General features: G+C 48.3%; 3 protein-coding genes and 2 long non-coding RNA genes across 8 annotated transcripts in view; 2 read left to right on the top strand and 3 right to left on the bottom strand.

Moving 5' to 3' along the window:
- Positions 1 to 1,283: 1,283 nt before the first annotated feature.
- Positions 1,284 to 5,241, bottom strand: LOC101074494 (serine/threonine-protein kinase pim-1-like). 2 transcript variants are annotated; one of them, XM_029842958.1, is made up of 9 exons: positions 5,193 to 5,241; positions 3,598 to 3,759; positions 3,170 to 3,397; positions 2,581 to 2,675; positions 2,445 to 2,492; positions 2,130 to 2,342; positions 1,834 to 2,014; positions 1,583 to 1,753; positions 1,284 to 1,498 (listed from the first exon to the last, which is right to left on the bottom strand). In XM_029842958.1, the coding sequence occupies exons 1-9, from the start codon at positions 5,224 to 5,226 to the stop codon at positions 1,374 to 1,376; spliced, it is 1,257 nt and encodes a 418-aa protein (XP_029698818.1). In that variant the 5' UTR covers positions 5,227 to 5,241; the 3' UTR covers positions 1,284 to 1,373. The 2 variants fall into 2 exon arrangements, with proteins under 2 accessions (XP_029698818.1, XP_029698819.1); XM_029842959.1 differs by lacking the exon at positions 5,193 to 5,241 and adding an exon at positions 4,072 to 4,093.
- Positions 5,231 to 7,319, bottom strand: LOC115251282 (serine/threonine-protein kinase pim-2-like). Its single transcript, XM_029842960.1, has 6 exons — positions 6,641 to 7,319; positions 6,436 to 6,530; positions 6,071 to 6,305; positions 5,682 to 5,862; positions 5,432 to 5,601; positions 5,231 to 5,356 (listed from the first exon to the last, which is right to left on the bottom strand). The coding sequence occupies exons 3-6, from the start codon at positions 6,242 to 6,244 to the stop codon at positions 5,285 to 5,287; spliced, it is 597 nt and encodes a 198-aa protein (XP_029698820.1). The 5' UTR covers positions 6,245 to 6,305; positions 6,436 to 6,530; positions 6,641 to 7,319; the 3' UTR covers positions 5,231 to 5,284.
- Positions 7,320 to 8,208: 889 nt separating this feature from the next.
- Positions 8,209 to 8,578, bottom strand: LOC115251202 (uncharacterized). The gene is made up of 2 exons (XR_003889766.1): positions 8,453 to 8,578; positions 8,209 to 8,366 (listed from the first exon to the last, which is right to left on the bottom strand). It is a non-coding gene; the product is annotated as an uncharacterized lncRNA (long non-coding RNA).
- A 1,351-nt stretch (positions 8,579 to 9,929) lies between these two features.
- vav3 (vav guanine nucleotide exchange factor 3) overlaps positions 9,930 to 18,238 on the top strand; it is a 42,628-nt gene continuing 34,319 nt past the window's right edge. The window contains exon 1 of one of the 2 annotated variants that reach the window (XM_029842643.1): positions 9,930 to 10,377. In XM_029842643.1, coding sequence (XP_029698503.1) covers positions 10,174 to 10,377 — 204 coding nt within the window. In that variant the 5' untranslated portion in view covers positions 9,930 to 10,173. The remainder of the gene's footprint in view (positions 10,378 to 18,238) is intronic. The other variant, XM_029842644.1, reaches the window with a different exon arrangement.
- Positions 11,056 to 14,489, top strand: LOC115251201 (uncharacterized). Of its 2 annotated transcripts, XR_003889765.1 has the most exons (3): positions 11,056 to 12,480; positions 13,865 to 14,271; positions 14,349 to 14,489. It is a non-coding gene; the product is annotated as an uncharacterized lncRNA (long non-coding RNA). The 2 variants fall into 2 exon arrangements; XR_003889764.1 differs by having other exon boundaries at positions 11,056 to 14,271.

Raw genomic sequence — 18,238 nt, 5'->3', positions numbered from 1 at the left:
CAACACCCGTTCCCTCATAATGACACTCATGGAAGCTCTGTATATGGGATTGAGGCACTGAGGAGACACACTGACACATCTGGCATGATTTTTCCAGACCATCTACTAAACCTTAGGGAAGAAGTGGAAAAACAGCGAGAGGCTTCAGGTCTGGATGTAATTATGGCATAAAGAGGCAGCTACCTGCTGAGTGGGAGGAAGTCGAGAACTCAAACAACTTCCTCTACTGTCACACTGTCAGCAGAAACCTTTTCACTCAATCACTCCAAGGTTCCAGCACATCCATGCAGCCTCCCTCAAGTCTCACCAGACGGCCAGAAGGTCACGTGATCATTTCACGTACGGATTAGAAATACGCTGCAATCAGCCAGAACATCCGCTTAGGGTTAGGGTTAGGGTTAGGGTTAGGGTTAGGGTTAGGGTTATGTTTCACACCACAGCCATAATACATGAAGTGCAACAGGACAGCCAAGCCAGGGCATATTTAACTCCAAAAGAATGTTTTTGAGACAGCTGTGACAGTTTCAGGTTGTTCCTTTCGCTTGATTCATGAGAACTGTTGAGGATTGTTACGTTTAAGGGGAGTGAGCTACCAGAGACTCATCAGAAAGGGTTCAAACATCACTGGCAGCAGGCTGTCCTCCCCTTTAAACCAGTGTTGTGGTAAACACTGGAGGCCTCTGGCTGCCACATCTCAAGCCGTTGATGTCTTCACTGACTTTACTTCTTGGTTAGTAGTCATTTTTTAGCATAATTTGTGTAAAGTTGTAAGATTTTGTCCAGTCCTTCCACATGACTGTCAGCTCCTCTTAGGCTATTGTGTGATGGTATCTCCTGGTCATGACCTAGCTTGGAGATTCTACATGTATTAGTCAGTGGGAGTCTACAGGAGTGCTGCAGTGGTGTTTATCACGGTGACCTGTGACAGATTCTTCCAGCTCAGTTTGTAATCAAGGAAGCGAGCTGGAACAAAGACGTGTTTCTCAAGGTGCTCCCTCCCCGTGATACCCTCTACGGTAGACGTTATATAATACACCAAACCTCCAAACTCCTTGGTGTCAGCAAAATGGTTAAGGGGCCCATTGACGGTTACCCGTGGGGGTGGTTAAGCTAGGCTATGAAGCAATGGGTGGTGTTGACCTGCTTGATCCACAGGTCAGTCTGCCATTATTCCCCTGAATTCACGTGAACGGGTATTCAATGAAAATCGGCAAATCGATTTTAGCTGACTTCAAAGTGGCTAAACCTTTTTCGTGCAACACACCATGTTTAAGGTTGAAAAGTTAGATTTCAAGTGTGATTTACTAACTTCATGAATTATTTCTAAGAGCGTAAGTTCACAACAGGAGATACACAAATGTGATACTGTTCAATCAGCTCCCAAACAATGAGAAGATGCTAGTTTTTTGATTCAACCACGGGTGAAACTGCAGCTCTTCCAGTGTCTTTCGCTCCATGGGAAATATCTTCAAACACCCGTCCAGGAAGTCTAAACACTCTGAAGAAAGAAAGACGGTTACACAAGAAGAGTGATAGAGGTCAGAGTTTAGGATTTTAAAAAATGTTAGCTTTCGTGTCCTACCTGCAGACAGATATTTGTTCATGAGCATCTTATTTAGAAGGAAAGGAATGGTGGAAAAGTCTTCATCGTGGAGCATTTCAAACAGGACCACACCCAGCTGCCACACTGTCGTAGGGCCGGCCCTGTATCTACCCCGTAAATTATACTCTGGGGGCACATGCTGGGGTGTTCCTGTAGGTTAGGACACAGGTGAGGCTCATACAGTCAGCAGGTTAATGAGGAAAAAACCAGCCCGAGGGGGAAGGTCTTACCCTGGAAGACGCGATACACCGATCGCTTGGTGTAGAAGCATCCCACACCGAAATCAATCACCCAGATTTGCGGCTCCTCCGAGTTGGTTTTAATCAGGATGTTTTCAAGCTTCAAATCTCGGTGAAAGATGCCCTTATTATCAATGAATTTAACTTCAACTATCAACTGTTTCATGATGGCCTGAGAAAGGAGCAAGAAGATCTGGGGGTTGGTGCCTGTTTGACTTGCACTCGTTCGTGTCCAGTTTTAAAAAGACATGTACACGTGAACATACACGTATATTCCAGGAGCTTACTTTAGCCTGGTCCTCCCCTAAGATATGTTTGCTTCTGTATCTGCAGTAGCGAAAGAGGTCGACGCTGGGCACGGGCCTCTCCAGCACCAGGATCACTTGATTGAAAAGGTCGTACCAGTCCAGCAGCTGCACATGAGCAGCGGATCCCCCCTTCTGCCATGTGAGCTTTAGCATGAGGGCTACTTCTGTAGGAATTCGGTTTCCATCTCGGTCCTGAGAGTTTCACAACAAAATAGAAAAAAAAGAAAAAAAGAGAAAATCAGATTTTCCTGGAGCTGTGAGAGTAGATCTGTGCACAGACAAGACTGTCGTTACCCTGAGTTTGGAGTAGATGTTCCTTTGAGGGATGTGTTTGATAGCAACCTGCGAAGAGGGCAGTTTTATTAATGCGTGTGTGTGTGTGTGTGTGTGTGTGTGTGTGTGTGTGTGTGTTGGACAGAGAGGGACTCACAGGTAAATTATCTTTTATGCGAGAGCCTGCAAACACATCTCCAAATCCTCCACGGCCGATCATATACATCTCTTTGTACTTGGACTGGAACACAGCTGAACACACAACACAACTCAACTGCATTTATAAGACACTTTGCTACACACAGCGCTGCACATGAATAAAAAACACAATAAAACACTGCCGGGTTAAAAAGCCAAAGAAAAGAAGTGAGTTTTCAAGCATTTAAATATGGGGCGAGTCAGCCAGGCCTGTAGGGGGAGCTGATTGCACAAGTTTTGAAAAACTACCATTTGAAAACAATCTTAAATTGAATTCCAAAGTGAACAGGAAGCTAGTGGAGTGATGCTAAACCTGGAGACATGCGCTCCCGTCTCATGGTACCAGACCTGACCTTTAGGAACACAAATATTTGACTGTTGTCTGCATAAAAATGGAACTGTTTTAGTTCTGGGGGCAACAGGTGCAGGGAGAAGAGAAGGAGCTATAGGATAGAACCTTGAGGAACTCCACATGTGATTGAAACAGTCAGCAGGTGTACGGTTGATTTCCACAATAAAACGGAAACCAAATCCCTTGGATTACCGACCTGTTCGGATTGCTCTCAGTTTCTGTTTATCGCTGTTGCTGAGGATCTTCCTTTTCTTTCTTCTCTGTCCGTATGTGCTCGTCTTCCTCCCAGCGCTCTTTCCTGGTTTTTCTTCAAATTCTTGCCTAGTTGCAGACGGTCTCTCAGTTCTTGATCCCCGATGCCAAGACAATGGAAACGGGGTCGGCCTCCGTTTAACATGTCTTAACTCTTGTGTTGAGATCCTGTCTACAAAAGGAGAAAAACGCCGATGGGTTATTTCAGGACCGTTGCATGAGACAGACAACCACCAGTCTGGCTGTAGCTAACAAAACATCCTAGCGTGCTCTCGGAGACCGGGTGTGTTTGTGTCGCATTGCTTAATACCGCCAATAGCTGGTTTCATTTCAACACCACGCAGTTGCGAGGGACTCCTTTGATGGACTGACCTTGATCACTGTCCGAAAAAAGCCCCTTTTTTGCCTGGCTTACGTCTTTGAAGAGGTTTTTCCTTTTACGAGGCCTTAAGTTATAGGTTGAGAGCGGTCTCCTGTCAGTGTCCCCGGTGACATTGTCAAATTGCACAAGCTTTTGTTTGGCTTGTGTTTTGGCTGCAAATTGGGGAAAAAGTGATTTTCATTGGAGCCTTGTGAACCAGACACACATACAGCAATCAAGCCCTTCAATTCTGTTAGCCCACTGTTGTGATAATGCTAATCAACTTTCAGGATCTCTGCACTTATTCAAAGTGTCTGTTATTATTATAGTTTTGTTGGAAAATTAAAGAATATTTCTATAAAGGATACAAAATGATGAAATAAACCCCAACCAGTGTGTGAAGAGAAAGAAAAATCCAGGTCATCCAAATTTTAACTATTTCTGTTCGACTATTATTAATTTATACTTATTTAAAATATACTAACTTAACATTTCTTTTCCGGGTTCAGGTTTGTTGGAATGTTAATATATTTTTTTACATTCAATTTATATATCAGCTGTAACTGCCCTTAAATATGTACATGAGCTTTTATCTTTAAGTAGGAGATACATGAAAGAGTTTCATTTTGAGAAAATCCTTTGCTATTTTTTTTGCTGTTTTGGGTCCTACTTAAAATAACGTTAAGATATTAGCATATATTTTTTTAAACACAAAATAGTTGTTTTCAGATCAAATAGTTGTGACACTACACAAAGGGCGGACGCACGTGCACGTCACACAACCGGTTTTCAAAGTTCATCTTATTTAACGGAAAACGGGTTGGATCCACAGGTGACTGACAGGCAACGCAGACAGAGGGGACAGAGGGGACAAAGAGGACAAGACAGAGACAAAAAACCTCTAGAAACTGACTATTGTTGCTGGAACAAAGAGACAAAGACAACCTGTCACAGAGACACTAAATACACCAGGAGAGGAAAGACAATGGGACACAGGTGCAACGCATTAGGGCGGGGCTGCTGGAATCAGCGCTGCGGACGACACGAAAACCGGAAGTCACAGAGCAGAGCATAAGTACTTTCAAAATAAAACAGGAAGTAGCAAAAAAGAGAGGTAGGTTAATTTACCACAGAGGAGTTCTGGCAGGTTCTCCAGTGAGATTCCATCATTAAATCTTTAAAGCAATTTTGACCACATTTTCTTGGAAAAGCTGCTGGAAAATGTGGAATTAAAAAAAAATCCTCCAAAGTCTTGGCCTGAATAATCGGTGCGCTAATGTTGATAGCAACAATGTTAATAAATGCTATTTACATCCTTTTCCCCAGTAAGTTGTATTAATCTTGGACTCCACGGAGTCACCAAATCTGTTCACGACCTTTACGGGCAGATTCGGGTGGTTGGGGGGAGGGTTCTGTAGGGGGTTGGGGCTCTGCACAAGGTTCTGTAAATACATTGCAAGGCAGTGGTGCTGCATGTGGTGACAGCTGGGTATCGGTTTTGTTTCTTTAAAGCGTAACAAGGTTTCCGTGGCGTCATCGTCCACGCGGCACCTGCCTCTTTCACCTTAATGTTTTTTGGCACCTTTGAGCTGAGCGTCATACAAACCCAGCAGTTTCACCACCAGCAGCTTTGCTCCCATCAGAAAGAGAATCTCGTAGATCTGAAGAGTCACTGGTGACCCTGCATCTCCTCCAGTGTCATCCGGCTGTCCGGGGATATGGCCAAACACCTTTCCAAAAAATGCCTACAGTCTGGAGAGAAATGGTGGCCTAAAGAGGAGTTGGGAGGGACGGAAACGGTTAGAGATTAAGGCTTCAGACAGCTGTGGAAATGGTGAGTCCTACTTTGGGCAGATCCTCCTTTATCCTCTGTTCTTTCAAGAGAAAAGGAACAGTCTCAAACTTTTCTTTATGGAGCATATCATAAAGGACCACGCCCAGCTGCCACACCGTCATAGGGCCGGCCATGTATCTACCCCTTAAATTATACTCTGGGGGCACATGCTGGGGTGTTCCTGTAGGTTAGGACACAGGTGAGGCTCATACAGTCAGCAGGTTAATGAGGAAAAATCCAGCCCGAGGGGGAAGGTCTTACCCTGGAAGACGCGACACACCGATCGCTTGGTGTAGAAGCATCCCACACCGAAATCAATCACCCAGATTTGCGGCTCCTCCGAGTTTGTGTTGATCAGGATGTTTTCAAGCTTCAAATCTTGGTGAAAAATGCCCTCATTATCAAAGACTTTAACTTCTTCTATCAACTGTTTCATGATGGCCTGAGAAAGGAGCAAGAAGATCTGGGGGTTGGTGCCTGTTTGACTGTTCACGGCCACTTTTTACAGGCATCTTTCACACCTTTGATACAACCTCCAACCATCTGAATAATGTAATTAACAGCATGGCTGATTTCCTCTCCAACTTTCTATATATAGATCTTTTTTATTTCTTTTTATAGCAGGTTCCAAGAACATTCCAGGAGCTTACTTTAGCCTTGTCTTCCTCCAGGACGTGCTTGCTCTTGCTCCTGCAGCAGCGAAAGAGGTCAGTGCAGTGCACGGGCCTCTCCAGCACCAGGAGCACCTGAAAGAAGAGATGGTACCAGTCCAGCAGCTGCACGTGAGCAGCGGATCCTGCCGTGTCCTGAGGGAGCTTCTGCATGATGGCCACTTCTGTGGGGATTCGGTTTCCATTTCGGTCCTGAGTGAAGCCGACGTTTCCTCTGGGGATGCGTTTGATGGCAACCCGAGGGAAAAAAGTCGTTTTTTTAAGACTCGACAGTTGATGATTGGACGCGCACGAGTGCAACTGCGCGCACGTGTGGGTGTGGTGGATAAAGAAGAGGGCCTCACAGGGAAATGATCTCTTATGCGGAAGCTGCTAAACACGTTTCCACATCCTCCACAGTCGATGAGGTCTTCCTGGATGTACTTGGAAAAAAGGTCCTCTGAACACAGAAAACACACGCACACACACATTGTTATCTTACCACAGTTGTGAGGATCCCGAATGTGAAGGATTTAATAATAATCCAAAATATTCTGGGTTATCTGTAACAGGTATCAGGCCAGGCTTCCCGGCTGAGGGTTCATGACCCGATGACCCCGGCAACGGCCAGACTGCTGTGTTGAGTAGATAAAATGAGTCCCGATAAGCGTCCACCGCTCACGTCTTCTGGCCAACGCTGTCCTCTTTCTTTCAGTCTTGCGTATCACCTTTCCTCTCTTTCTCCTTCGATGATATCGGGCAAACTTCCGTTGAATCTTCCTTGTATTTCTCTCCAGAAGCTCAGGTTCTGAGGGCTCTGTCATCCTGCAAGGCCTCAGGTGAGCCCCCCTCCTTTTGACAGGATTTAGGGCAGCTATCGTTCTTCACCTCCATCTCTAGCGTCGTACCGCTCTCGCCCTTCATCTCAAGTCCCGCAGCAACGTGCACAATACTCACACAATTTCATGTCAGCGGCTTTCACCCAAGAACATCAGAGATACAGGCGCTCGTTTGGGTCCCGATTACTTTGATTTGTTTAATTAATGAGAATATCACAACTATCCAAGACATTTATGCATTTAATTCATGTGGCCACTTATTTGAATCAGCTGTGCTTCTATCCTTTTAACAGTTTAATGGTTTTTATGCCTTTTGGAGGATCTCCTAATGTCATCTTTTTCATTTTTAAGTATGAAAACGCTCGTTTCAACAAACAGCCGTGCGGATAAAACCGTTCATTCATATTCCTGCGTTCCAAAATCATCGACTAGTTACATTAAATTACATTTTGCTCACATGTTAGACAAATATTGCCCATGTTGCCTTTTTCAAAACAATAAAATAGAAAAAGGATGTTGCCTGAATTGATGTTTCGTTATTGTAGCCCTTGAGGGAAATTAAGATGCAGTTTCATGTTTTTGTACATCCAAGCACATTACATCGCAGTGACCTGTGCTTTGATCCTTTCCAGTTGTTTCAAGTTTAAAGGTTAAAAGGATGTTTGTTGTACAGAAGAATGGAAATGCTGCTTCTCCCTCCGTAGTCCTCACAAGTAGAACTAAACATAGCTGAACTGGAAGTTTATTATCTAATCACCGATCAATGTTTGTACCGGTGTTCTTTGTTCACGTGCGCACGATTAACGTGCCTTGACTCCTTTTATAAATTGGTGCATCAAATCAGGTGCTAAATTCTGTTAGGTTCCCCCTTTTGACCTGAAACTGGAATGCTTATCGCTGATATGCCGTCTACATTACAGGTAATTACTCAGAGTTTCCTCTGGTTAACCTGATGGTGGCACTGCAGCCTAGGGCTAAGGATGTCCTAAATTTCACCCCATTTGATCATTTCTTTTATGTTTAAATCAAAGTTTGATTTCATGGGGGAACACGGGCCAACACTGTAGAACATTCATATCATCATAAATGAAGACAGCAACGTCGGCAAACTTTCAAGAAAAGTCAAAAGGTCACGAAATCAACGCACAGCCTGCGTCACTGCCGTATTTCTTTGAATCGAATCAAACCTTGAGCTGCTGGTTAAGCTTTACTGCAATGAAGTCAGGAGGCCAAACCTTTCAAGGAAGCCTGGAAAGTTATTGTAATTTGGAGTTTTCCAAAAAGTGAATAAGTATAAAGTTACTGAGGTTCCATACGGGCATTTATGATGTAATGTACACATAAAATGTAAAAGTTGAAATCGTTCTGATCTTCCACCGTGCAGGAAGACCCGCCAGGCTCCGCTTAGCCCTGACCTCTCACGGGCATCCCAAGCTATTGATTTTTCTTCCAGCCTCCTAAACCAGCACAATAAGAGCGCTGAAATGATCAATAGCTTTTAGAAAACATGACTAATAGCAGCTGCGGTCGCTTTCCGTGTCACCTCCGCATCGTGGCTGACATTTACGCCACTCATAGTTTCCATCTGCACCGTTATCCTATCGAACCGGCTGAAGCGTTGCGTCACTAGAAGAGAAATAGCGCCATGGAAGGACAAATAAGGTCAAATGGAAGCCTGAATATGAATCTTCGGAGGGCAAACGTGCAGGAAACGGAGAGCATTTGCGGGGAGATAAAGTGTCCTTCACTGGGGGCATGTGAGAGCTGCACAAATAGATCAGCCACTGTCGCCAGATCAAGTGACACAATGAGCTGACTGAGGCTCTATAAATTACAACCTGGCAAAACTGCAGGGAGATATTGATGGTGTGCAGATAATGCAGCAGGGCCTGTCTGGTCAGGGACCGCCGGGCTTTGAGGGGCTTTGATCAGAGCGGAGCCCAGGAGATGCCACTCGGCGACTTGGAAAGTTTTGGCTTCGAATAACAATGTGCACCATGATGGTGTTTACTGTACCACCTTCACCCTTGCCTACGTTGTTGGTTTATTAGTCTCCAAGGTCTGATGGTGGCATGGATGTGATGCAAACAGTATCTTCAGGAACATTTAATAGTTGAAACCTGAGAACCATAATCCAAAAAAAGCCATAAATGATGCCCAGAAACTGTCACTGTGAGCATGCGGCGCTAACAGATGCTAACATTGCTTTTGCAGGCTATTGTCGTTGACGCTTTCCTGCAACAAGCCACAAAAGAATTTGCATTTCCCCGAGTTGCTCAACGCAACAGCAGCCCCCCCGCGAGAACTCGTTCTCTCCTCTGCATTAACGAGAAAAGGGCTGATAATGATGTGGCCACGGCCTGGTCCTCCCTCCGGTCTGAGAGGGAAGGCTGAAACAGGAGAAGGGTGCTGAGAGGTGCACCAGCATCCGGCCGTTAGTCACCTCTCCTGTCATGTGTGTTATGCCAGCCGTGGCACGGTGTGATGTGGCCGGCGAGGCGGCTAAATCAACGCTGTCCTCCACAATGCGCACAGATAAAAGACGTTTGTTGGACAAATTTAGTCTGCCGGCAGTGGGAGATGTTTAAGATTATGACTGTGACATCTGTGATGCACATTCAGCCTTTTTTTATTCTTTATCAGGAGCCCAACAGGGATGAATTGATACAAAGTGCAAATTATTGTAATTTGCACTGCTGCTGACAGCGAGAAGTCAGACAAGAAGGTTGTAGGAGGCCTGCCTGGTCCAGCTAGACTGTCCTTTCACCATTCACGCACACCAATCACCTTTATCAGTGAGTTCACAGAGAAGTCATTTTCGATGAATCCTGGTGTGGCTCGCTGCCAGTAAGCAGACCAAACTGTTTTCTTCACCCTTCAGTCGCGAACTGTCCCGTCATATGTTTTATTGTGAATTCATGCAGCACACCGCAAGTGTGACGAGCGGAAGAGGTGAGGAACTGGGTGAGGGGGAGGGAAGAAAGAGACAGCGAGTGTGTGTGCGTGTGAGTAAGGGAGAGAGAGAGAGAGAGCGAGAGAGCGAGAGCGCAGTGTGCGCTTCATCCACAGTCGTCTCCAGTACGCAGGACTGTCATCTCCTCAGCGGCTCCGCGGCTCCTCTAGGTCTCTCCACGGTGCTACTCTTCCCTTCCTTTGGTGGATACATCATGGATACCAACTAAAACGCTCGGTCGAGCCGTCAGCAGAGGGACTTGGTTTTATAGCAGACGCCTCCGGTGTTCTCTGAGAGAGGTGACAGTAACGATGGAGTACTGGAAGCAATGCGCGCTGTGGTTAATTAACTGCAAGGTGCTTCCCGCTAACCACCGGGTGACATGGGAGTCCGCGCAGGTATTTGATCTGGCTCAGACCCTCCGGGATGGGGTTCTCCTCTGCCACCTCCTCAACAACCTCCGGCCCCAGACCATAAACCTGAAGGAGATCAACCTGCGACCGCAGATGTCACAGGTAAGAACCGAGAGCAGACGTGTATGTGGAAGTAAATGTGTAGTTTCCACTGTTATTTGGCGGTATAGAAGTTTAATATGTCATCATAATCCAACCCACTCACAGAGCCTGCGTTTAGGGAGATGTCAAACAGTAAAAAACCCATAACAAGTACCGCAAACATCTATCTATCTATATATCTGTCTGTCTGTCTGTCTGTCTGTCTGTCTGTCTGTCTGTAGGTTGCCACTTTGTGAGAAGTTACCAACGCCAGAGTGAAGGTGTGATCTGTGTATGTTCTATGCAGCAGCTCCACCAGAATGAGGATGGATGAATAGATAGATGGATGGATAGATAGATAAATAGATAGATAGATCACTGGAGAAGTGCGGGCCCTGTGTGCAGAGGGCCATCTGCTTCGGTAACAGAACAGCATGAGCAGATTAATGTTCGCCTTCGTAGGAGTGAATGTGTGGCTCTGGCTCTGGGACGGGCGCCACGGTCAGGTGGACTCACCTACTGAGCCTGCAGAGCCACAGCAGGACGAGTGGACCCTTTATCTGCTGATGAAGGCCGTGGAGGTTCAGGAGTAGGCTCGTTTCCTGGGTAATAACATCGCAAAGTCGATGTCACAGCTGGACGGTCAATATGAAATGTGCTTATGGCTCTTTTGTGATCTAATTTCTGAGATATAGCGCACAGGTGAACTGGACATTTTAAGAAAGCCATAGTGGATGCTAATGTCATCAGGGGCAATAATAATCCACCGTGCACGTATCTGTTTACGCGCAGACTTCGGAGAAAACCGCTCAGCGTGTAAGAGGAGCAGCTGATTGGCCCATTTGCCGTCCGGGTTCCCGATGCAATTGCCGATAAGGAGCATCAATAGGTCAGCGTCGGGCCGCCGTCAACGGGTGGACGGGGTTATTTATAGGCCCAGTTTGTTTCGTGCATGGATGGCTGGCTAACGCAGTCACTGTTGCGTTTATTCAGAGGTGAATTAGCATTAGCAGGCTTACGCACGGTCCCACAGCACACGTGTGAGTTCACGCTTGTGTGAGCTTTTACTACGCAAGTGCCGCTCCAGCGCTGGCGGCGGGTTACTACGCCGTGTGTGAATCATATCCCGCAGAGGTCAAGCGCCAAAAAAAAAAAAATGCTATGATGCAACCAGTGTGAAACGAGTTTCGAGCTAATAAGTTTTGGCTCAGTTTTGCTGCAGATAACTACAGCTGCCACATCACTTCCTGTTCATGTGACCTTTTCTTCCTGCCAGAACAGTCGGACCTCTGCAGAGTTTATGTAAAACTCCTGAAAGACAGGGACCACGTCTGGAAGGTTTAGTGGGTGGATGACAGCGGGTAGCTTCCCCTTTGTAACTGTGTTCATGTCACCCCCCCCCACCCTTCTCCTTAAAGTCCGATTTACATAAGTGAGGGTGGAGTTGGTTCCTCTTCACCCTGCATAATTCATGGCAGCTACGTTATCATTGGCCAGCCAAAACACATGGGACGCCTCACCGGGGAGATGGAAAGACAAAGGGGGTGCAGGGCCGGGCGCAACAAAGGCCCCGTAGACGCATCTGCGAGGGCGTGGAGCGTCCCGTCCGCCGCGCTTGTGTCAGAGAGACGCTTCGCTTGGAAAGCTGGAGAAATGCTGAAACATCAGAGGCTGGTTTCTGCTGTAACGTGAGGAACGGCATTATTTTACGCCTTCCCAGTACCACCCCATCAAACACTGCTGTCATAGTTGTGTTTGATGACTCGGTGGAGCCGAAAACACCAAAGCTGACGCAGTGAAACTAGCAGAGGCGCTCAGGATTATGCCAGATCTGCTGCCCATAATTCCAGATCTATTCTTTGGATTTTCTCAGCATGCTAATTGCTAACAGTTGCAGCGGTGGGAGACGCCCCGGCGACCTTTGACACGTTCCCCTTCTACACACAACAGCTGTTTTCCACGAGGCCGGATTATAATCTGAGGGGCCCTGAAGGCGGCGGCGGCGCTCAGACCAGCTGTGAGCTTCAGCGTTTACAGGAAGCCAGGAACTAAAATGAAGGAAGGAAGTGAAACTAAGCAAGCCCTCGATCGGGCTGACACCACAGCGGCGAGACGTCAGAGCCGGTGAGAGGAAAAGTCGTCTCTTCGGAGAAAAAGGCACCTCGCTTCGCTCTTCAAAGACCTCGAGATGTTGCGAGCGGGCGGAAACGAAGCACTCTGAATTGAACGCGGGTCTAAATTTAACAGATGTGAAGTCAGAGAGAGTCTCACAAAGACCGTTGTCACGTTTCCTGACGGGTGCAGCTTGATTTGACCACATTTGTGAGCTCACTGTCACGCTCCGTACTCCGAACGTACGGTTACCTGATCGAGAGCGAACTCTGTGATGTGGAAGAAGAATCTGGCCTCGCACTGTGAGCACAGCCGGCATCAAAGGTGCCCTCAGAATGAACAGAAACAGAGCGTGGGAGAATGAGAGCAGCGCTCAGAGACGGGCTCCATTTTCCGGAGTGCTGGGGAATCCTGATCCGGGCCGACCTCTCGCAGGGCGGCAGGAGGTGAAGAAAGCCTGCAACAGGCACCCGAGTTGTGTAATTAAGTGTCACCAGAGGTGTCGCAAAACGTGTGGCGGTGTCAGCACACGGGCGCTCCCCCCCCCGCTTCACGTGCACTCTTAGATAAGGCGTCCCTGGAGCCCTGGAGATGACGCTCCGTCTGCTGGGATCTCCCACATCGTTGTTCTTTGGTGGCGAATGCAGACGCAGCGAGACCACCCGAAGGCAACATTTCAGCTGACGGTGTTGCGTTTGACGGATAAACAAACAAACACGGCCCGTAAACGTCCCAGTAAACACGCAGCTGGGCCTCCAGCGCGTGTCCGCCGGTTGAACCTTTGTCTCCAGAAAGAACTGATGTTTCTTCTCATCCTGGCAAAGCTAATATGAGTTTTAATCACAGTTTATGACGCTCACCCGTCAAGAAGGGCGACCTTTGAACCCTGGCAACAAACAGGAGCTTCCTGGACCGCGAGCGATTGTCCCGTCCAGCTAAACTCCATTGTTGTGCAGGAAGACACGTTTGTATCTTTGCGGCGTACGTTTAGACCTGCTGGCGGACGTCCTCACGCTCCGGGTTGGAGCTTCGGAGCGGCGGACTGTCCTTCAGAATGTCGCCCGTTACTACGGAGCTTTGGTCTTCTGGACGCGTCACAACCTTCAAATGCTTAATTCTTCGTATTTTATGCACGTCTCATCCGCTGTTAATATGCACCGTGTGAACTCCCGACTGTCCTTGAGCGAACGCGGCTGTGGGCGCCGTTTGAGGAGCGGGCGCCACGCAACTGCGCCGCGTCACGCCGAGGCTCCGCGCGCTCCCGCCACGGTGACGGCTCGCCTCCTCGCCGGCTGTGACGTAGAATGAAACACTTGCACAAGCCCAGATTATGATGCACCTCACTCCCGATCCTCCGCGCACAAAGGGAGCTGACCTTTCCTTTTCCATCACCAAGGTAACAAGGTGCAGGGAGAGCCAATCGGTGAAGGCCTTGCTGTGGCGCACGTTAGAGGAGAGGTCGCATCTATAGGATCGTTATTAGGAGATCGTCAGCGGCGGAGATGCGGAGCTGCGGATGGATCAGTTAAAGCTCAGTAGGTTTGAGGGAACGTCGGCAACAATAGTCGGAGGAGAGTGTGCACGTGTGGCGGTCCATCAGGACACCAAAGAGCCTCACGCACCAGCTGAGGCCGTAGGAGCGCTCCCTTTTTCTTCTTTCTTCTCTCCAGATTGGCTTTCGTTCCTTCTCTTTAAGCTCTGTGACTCTGACTGACTTTGTGGAAATCTGAAATTGCGACATTAAAGACTGAGGAACCAGAAGTGAGCCTCTACAGTCGGAGCACGCGTGCACGTACACCGACGGTCCGGAGCATGGCTTCTCTACGGACACCGTGGACGGCGCTCTTTGCAGATTATTGACCCTGTGTCTTTGTCCTCAGGGGACGTTTGAAGAGGCGCCATCCTCTAAACGATGCGGCGTGCACGTGATGGATGAGTGTCTGTTGGAAAGGCTTTGATTTAGGGGAAGGACGGAGCAGGAGACAGACTTTCACGCACTAAATTCCACCATCTTTAATTTACTTACTGTATTTAATCCTTCTTTAAAGGCCAATCACACCCAGATGAGCTAAAACCATATAACCTCTGTTCTGTAGCCAAATGGGTTCATACATTATGCTGTAATTCAATTCCCTTATCTAGTGGGGGGGGGGGTGGAGCAGCCGGGACTGTCTGTGGAGGGTCAGGGGGGGTTAAAACCGGGATTTAATGGTAAATCGCTTCTGAGACACGTCCTGACGTTGTGGGGGAGGTACAGAGAGGAAGGAGGGGGCGGGACTCGTACCGAGGTCTGTGGAAAGCAGTGGATCCCGCAAAGGCTTTTTCACCATCGCTGTGGCGACACGAGATGTCGTCAGCGCTGATGTTCTGCATCTGGAACACACGGCTACGGCCCGCAGCCTTCGCCGACGAGGCCCCGCCTCTGCTCGCTTCGGGTTTTGCACATCAAACGCATGTTATTAGGCATTTAAACGCGACATGACACTCCTAAATGCGCTGACTTCCAAATGCCAGAGAGAAGCGTTTAGCATAATTAGCCAACGCGGAATGTTTACATTAGGTAGATTAATCATGCTGAAGATCGCTGCAAACCCAAAATAGCTGTAAGCTGTAAATCAAAGCGGCAGTAAATCACTTTGCAGAGCTGTGATGGGTCCCTCCAGAAGTGAGAGAGGAGCCTTGTGGATCTGTGATGAATCACACCTTTCACATCACACACAAGCCACCAACCTTGTAGCTTTGCTTTGATTTCTTGTTTTAGCTCCTGTATAACAAACAGAATTCAGGGGGAAAAAAACCCCACACGGCTCCTTGCAAGAGAGGACAGAAGAGATGGATTTTTGTGCGGTTTGGGCGAGCCGAACTCCTGAAAAAACAGGAAGGCCTCTCGGCGGAAACGTGATACGCTCCAGAGGTGATAATGAGGTCATCGTGCTAGCAGGGCACATTCACAGTCACGGAGCTAGCTGGAAAAAGCGCGTGGAAACACCGTTTCCAGTCCAGTTGTGCGGCGAGGCAGAAGGCAGGGGCTTCACAAGCAGCCCGCTCCAACTCTCCCAGACCATGAAAAGAGTGGGGGGGGGGGACTTCTGCTCCACCCCCCGATTCCTCGTTACACAGATGACAGACGGACGTGACCTGGCGGTTTCTGTAGTGATGTGTCATCCTCTGGAAGCGTCCAAGCAGATGTGCGCATGAGGTCATCCTGTCCGGACGCAGCGACGCTGCCAGAATGTGCGCTGCCAAAGGGCGTGCGGGCAGTTTGCTTTTCCCAGTTCATATTGCGCAAGTGTTGATTTTTGCGGCGCTGTTTTCAGAGGCGGCGAGGATGACGGCGAGCTTTTAAACACCAAAACCAGGCTCTCCAGCCCCTCAGCCGGAGGTTCCTTCATCTGATTGGCCTTATTTGATGCACAGCAAAGGTTTCTGGCTGCAATAAATCCCTGTCAGAGACCAACAACAGCAAGGTTTCACAAAGCTGCACAATCTACAGCAACCATAAAAGGTGCCCGCTTGTTGCTATGGAGCTTTGATGTTCGCTGGGGACGAGATGGCTCTAGTGAACACACACACACACACACACACACACACACACACACAGAGCCGTGGCTCGTTTAAATCAGCATGTGTGCGTTGGCCCGCGTCCAGGTGTCAGGCCGTGCAGCCGATGTGCACGTTTAGGTGTGAAGCTTGACGGAACCTCGGCCTTTTACAGGCCGTACTTGTTGACACAACTGAGTCGGTGCTGTGCTGCAGCGTAATCTGACCTGAATTCACTTCCTCAAAACTGTAAATAGTTGCAGAGATTTTCTTTTTAAAGATGTATCTAATGAAGGCGGCGGTGTGAACACGGAGAATTACCTCCACTCTCAGGTCTTTCTGACAGTTTGCGCCTCAATAAACCATCGTTTTACACATTTCCTCTTAAGAAAAACCTCGTGTGTGCTTGTTGTACCAGCTAGCTGTTAGCAAACCTTTTTCTGCAAGCATAATGCTCGAGTTCACGCACGTGACAGCAGTCGAGCACATGTTGCACAATGCCTGGAAATAAAATACCGCATTCAGTTTTAGGAATGTGCTGCGTGCATGTCCAGCTAACACGTTCCACATGTTAGCTGGAAAAGGCTAACTCCGAGAGATGTTCTACGCTAATGAGTTCAGCATCATATTCCGAATGATAGTAGAACATTACTGTGCGTGTAAACACACACACACACACACACACACACACACACACACACACATGCTTCCTCTTGCTCAAATTAGGCCATTCACTTGCTGAGCCCCAGAGAGCCGCTAATGCAGGAGAGAAGCTGCCAGTGGAACAGTTGCTCTGCACTTCGCGCTGCTTCAGTCTTGTTAAGAAAATTCTCCCTCGAATGCCTTCGGTTTGGCGCCTTCGAAGCCCTTCGACGGAAGGCAGCGCTGCGCCGATCCGCTTCCCTCAGATAATAAGCCCAGGTCCCCGGGGACGCGCGGCAGACTCCAGGCAGACAAGATGCGCTTGTCTGACAACAGAAAGTGAAGTGTACAAATGTAAACATTCGATATTACCCATGCACGCGCTGCACGCGCTGCTTTATGGCGTCCCTCTGATCCGGATCGTTGGCTGGGGGCCCTTCTTTTTTTAATGGAGCCATCTGTGAATGCAGTTGTGGTGAGGAGGTGAAACCATCACAGCCTGAAGCTTCTCCCTGATAATCAGAGTCCACATGAGCGCTAATGTGTTTCCTGTAATTATCAACCAGGAACAAGCGTCAGTGGCGTCGACGATGAAGTAAACGTTGATTGATTCCGCCGGGCGCTAATCCGCTCCTCGATAATATACTCATGGCTAAAAAGCTTCTGGACCAGCATCCGTCTGCATGAAGACACATCAGTCATGTGGAATTAACCGCGCGCCACAGCAAATATTCACATTTTCTCTTTTGTCTGCTGCAAAGGTGTTTTCTCAAATAATCCCCGCCGGTCCGAACCGGGCCGTCGCTATGGCGACAGCGTTGTGCCGGAGCGTCACTTCCTGCCCCCTGTCTGATCCACCAGCTCCCCTTCTGTCCCATCCCACACCGGCTACAGGAAGGCTGATCCACACAGGCAGAGACCAGGAAGGGACCAGGAAGAGACCAGGAAGTCTGTTTCCAGGCTGTTTCCTGTGTCCCACAGCGACACTGGAAATGAACCAGGGAACACAGACGTGTTTCTATGTTTTCATCTCATGAAACTTACGCCTGTGTCTGATTCGGCTTTTAACTCGTCCGGTGGGGACGGAGGTGACCTCAGTCGGGAGAACAGCTGTATGGAGCGCTTCATTCCATTAGGAATGTTGGGGTTCTTTTCCAACTCCAAAGCAGCTGGACACACATACGCATTAAAGGCTTGTTGGCATTCCGCTGCTCACAGGTGAACGTCTCGGAATCCAGATCTGACCTGTTTTTATTTACGCGCCGCTGCTCAGAGGCACTGCGGCAGGTTGGGCTTTTGCAGACGTGACCCTTTTGTCGGGGTCACCGAATTTGACTTTACCTGCTGGCTGAGAACAGGAATGTCGTGATTCACCTCTGCACACAGGCTCAGATGGACAACACGCGATGGGCTTCCTCCTCCTTCTGTAGAATATCTGACAGGATTCTGTCAGAGCACCATCTCCTGAATATGCAACACGCCGCTGGGGTTTTTTTTGGGGGGGAAATGCATCATTTTGGTGTAAAGAGACGCCGTCGTCTGTCCTTTAGAGCCGTTGTCCTCCAGGTTCCGGAGCCGCTCGGCTCCA

The sequence above is a fragment of the Takifugu rubripes genome, chromosome 10 (genome assembly GCF_901000725.2).
Source record: "Takifugu rubripes chromosome 10, fTakRub1.2, whole genome shotgun sequence".
NCBI lineage: Eukaryota > Metazoa > Chordata > Actinopteri > Tetraodontiformes > Tetraodontidae > Takifugu > Takifugu rubripes.
This window is presented reverse-complemented; position numbering and strand designations above follow the sequence as displayed.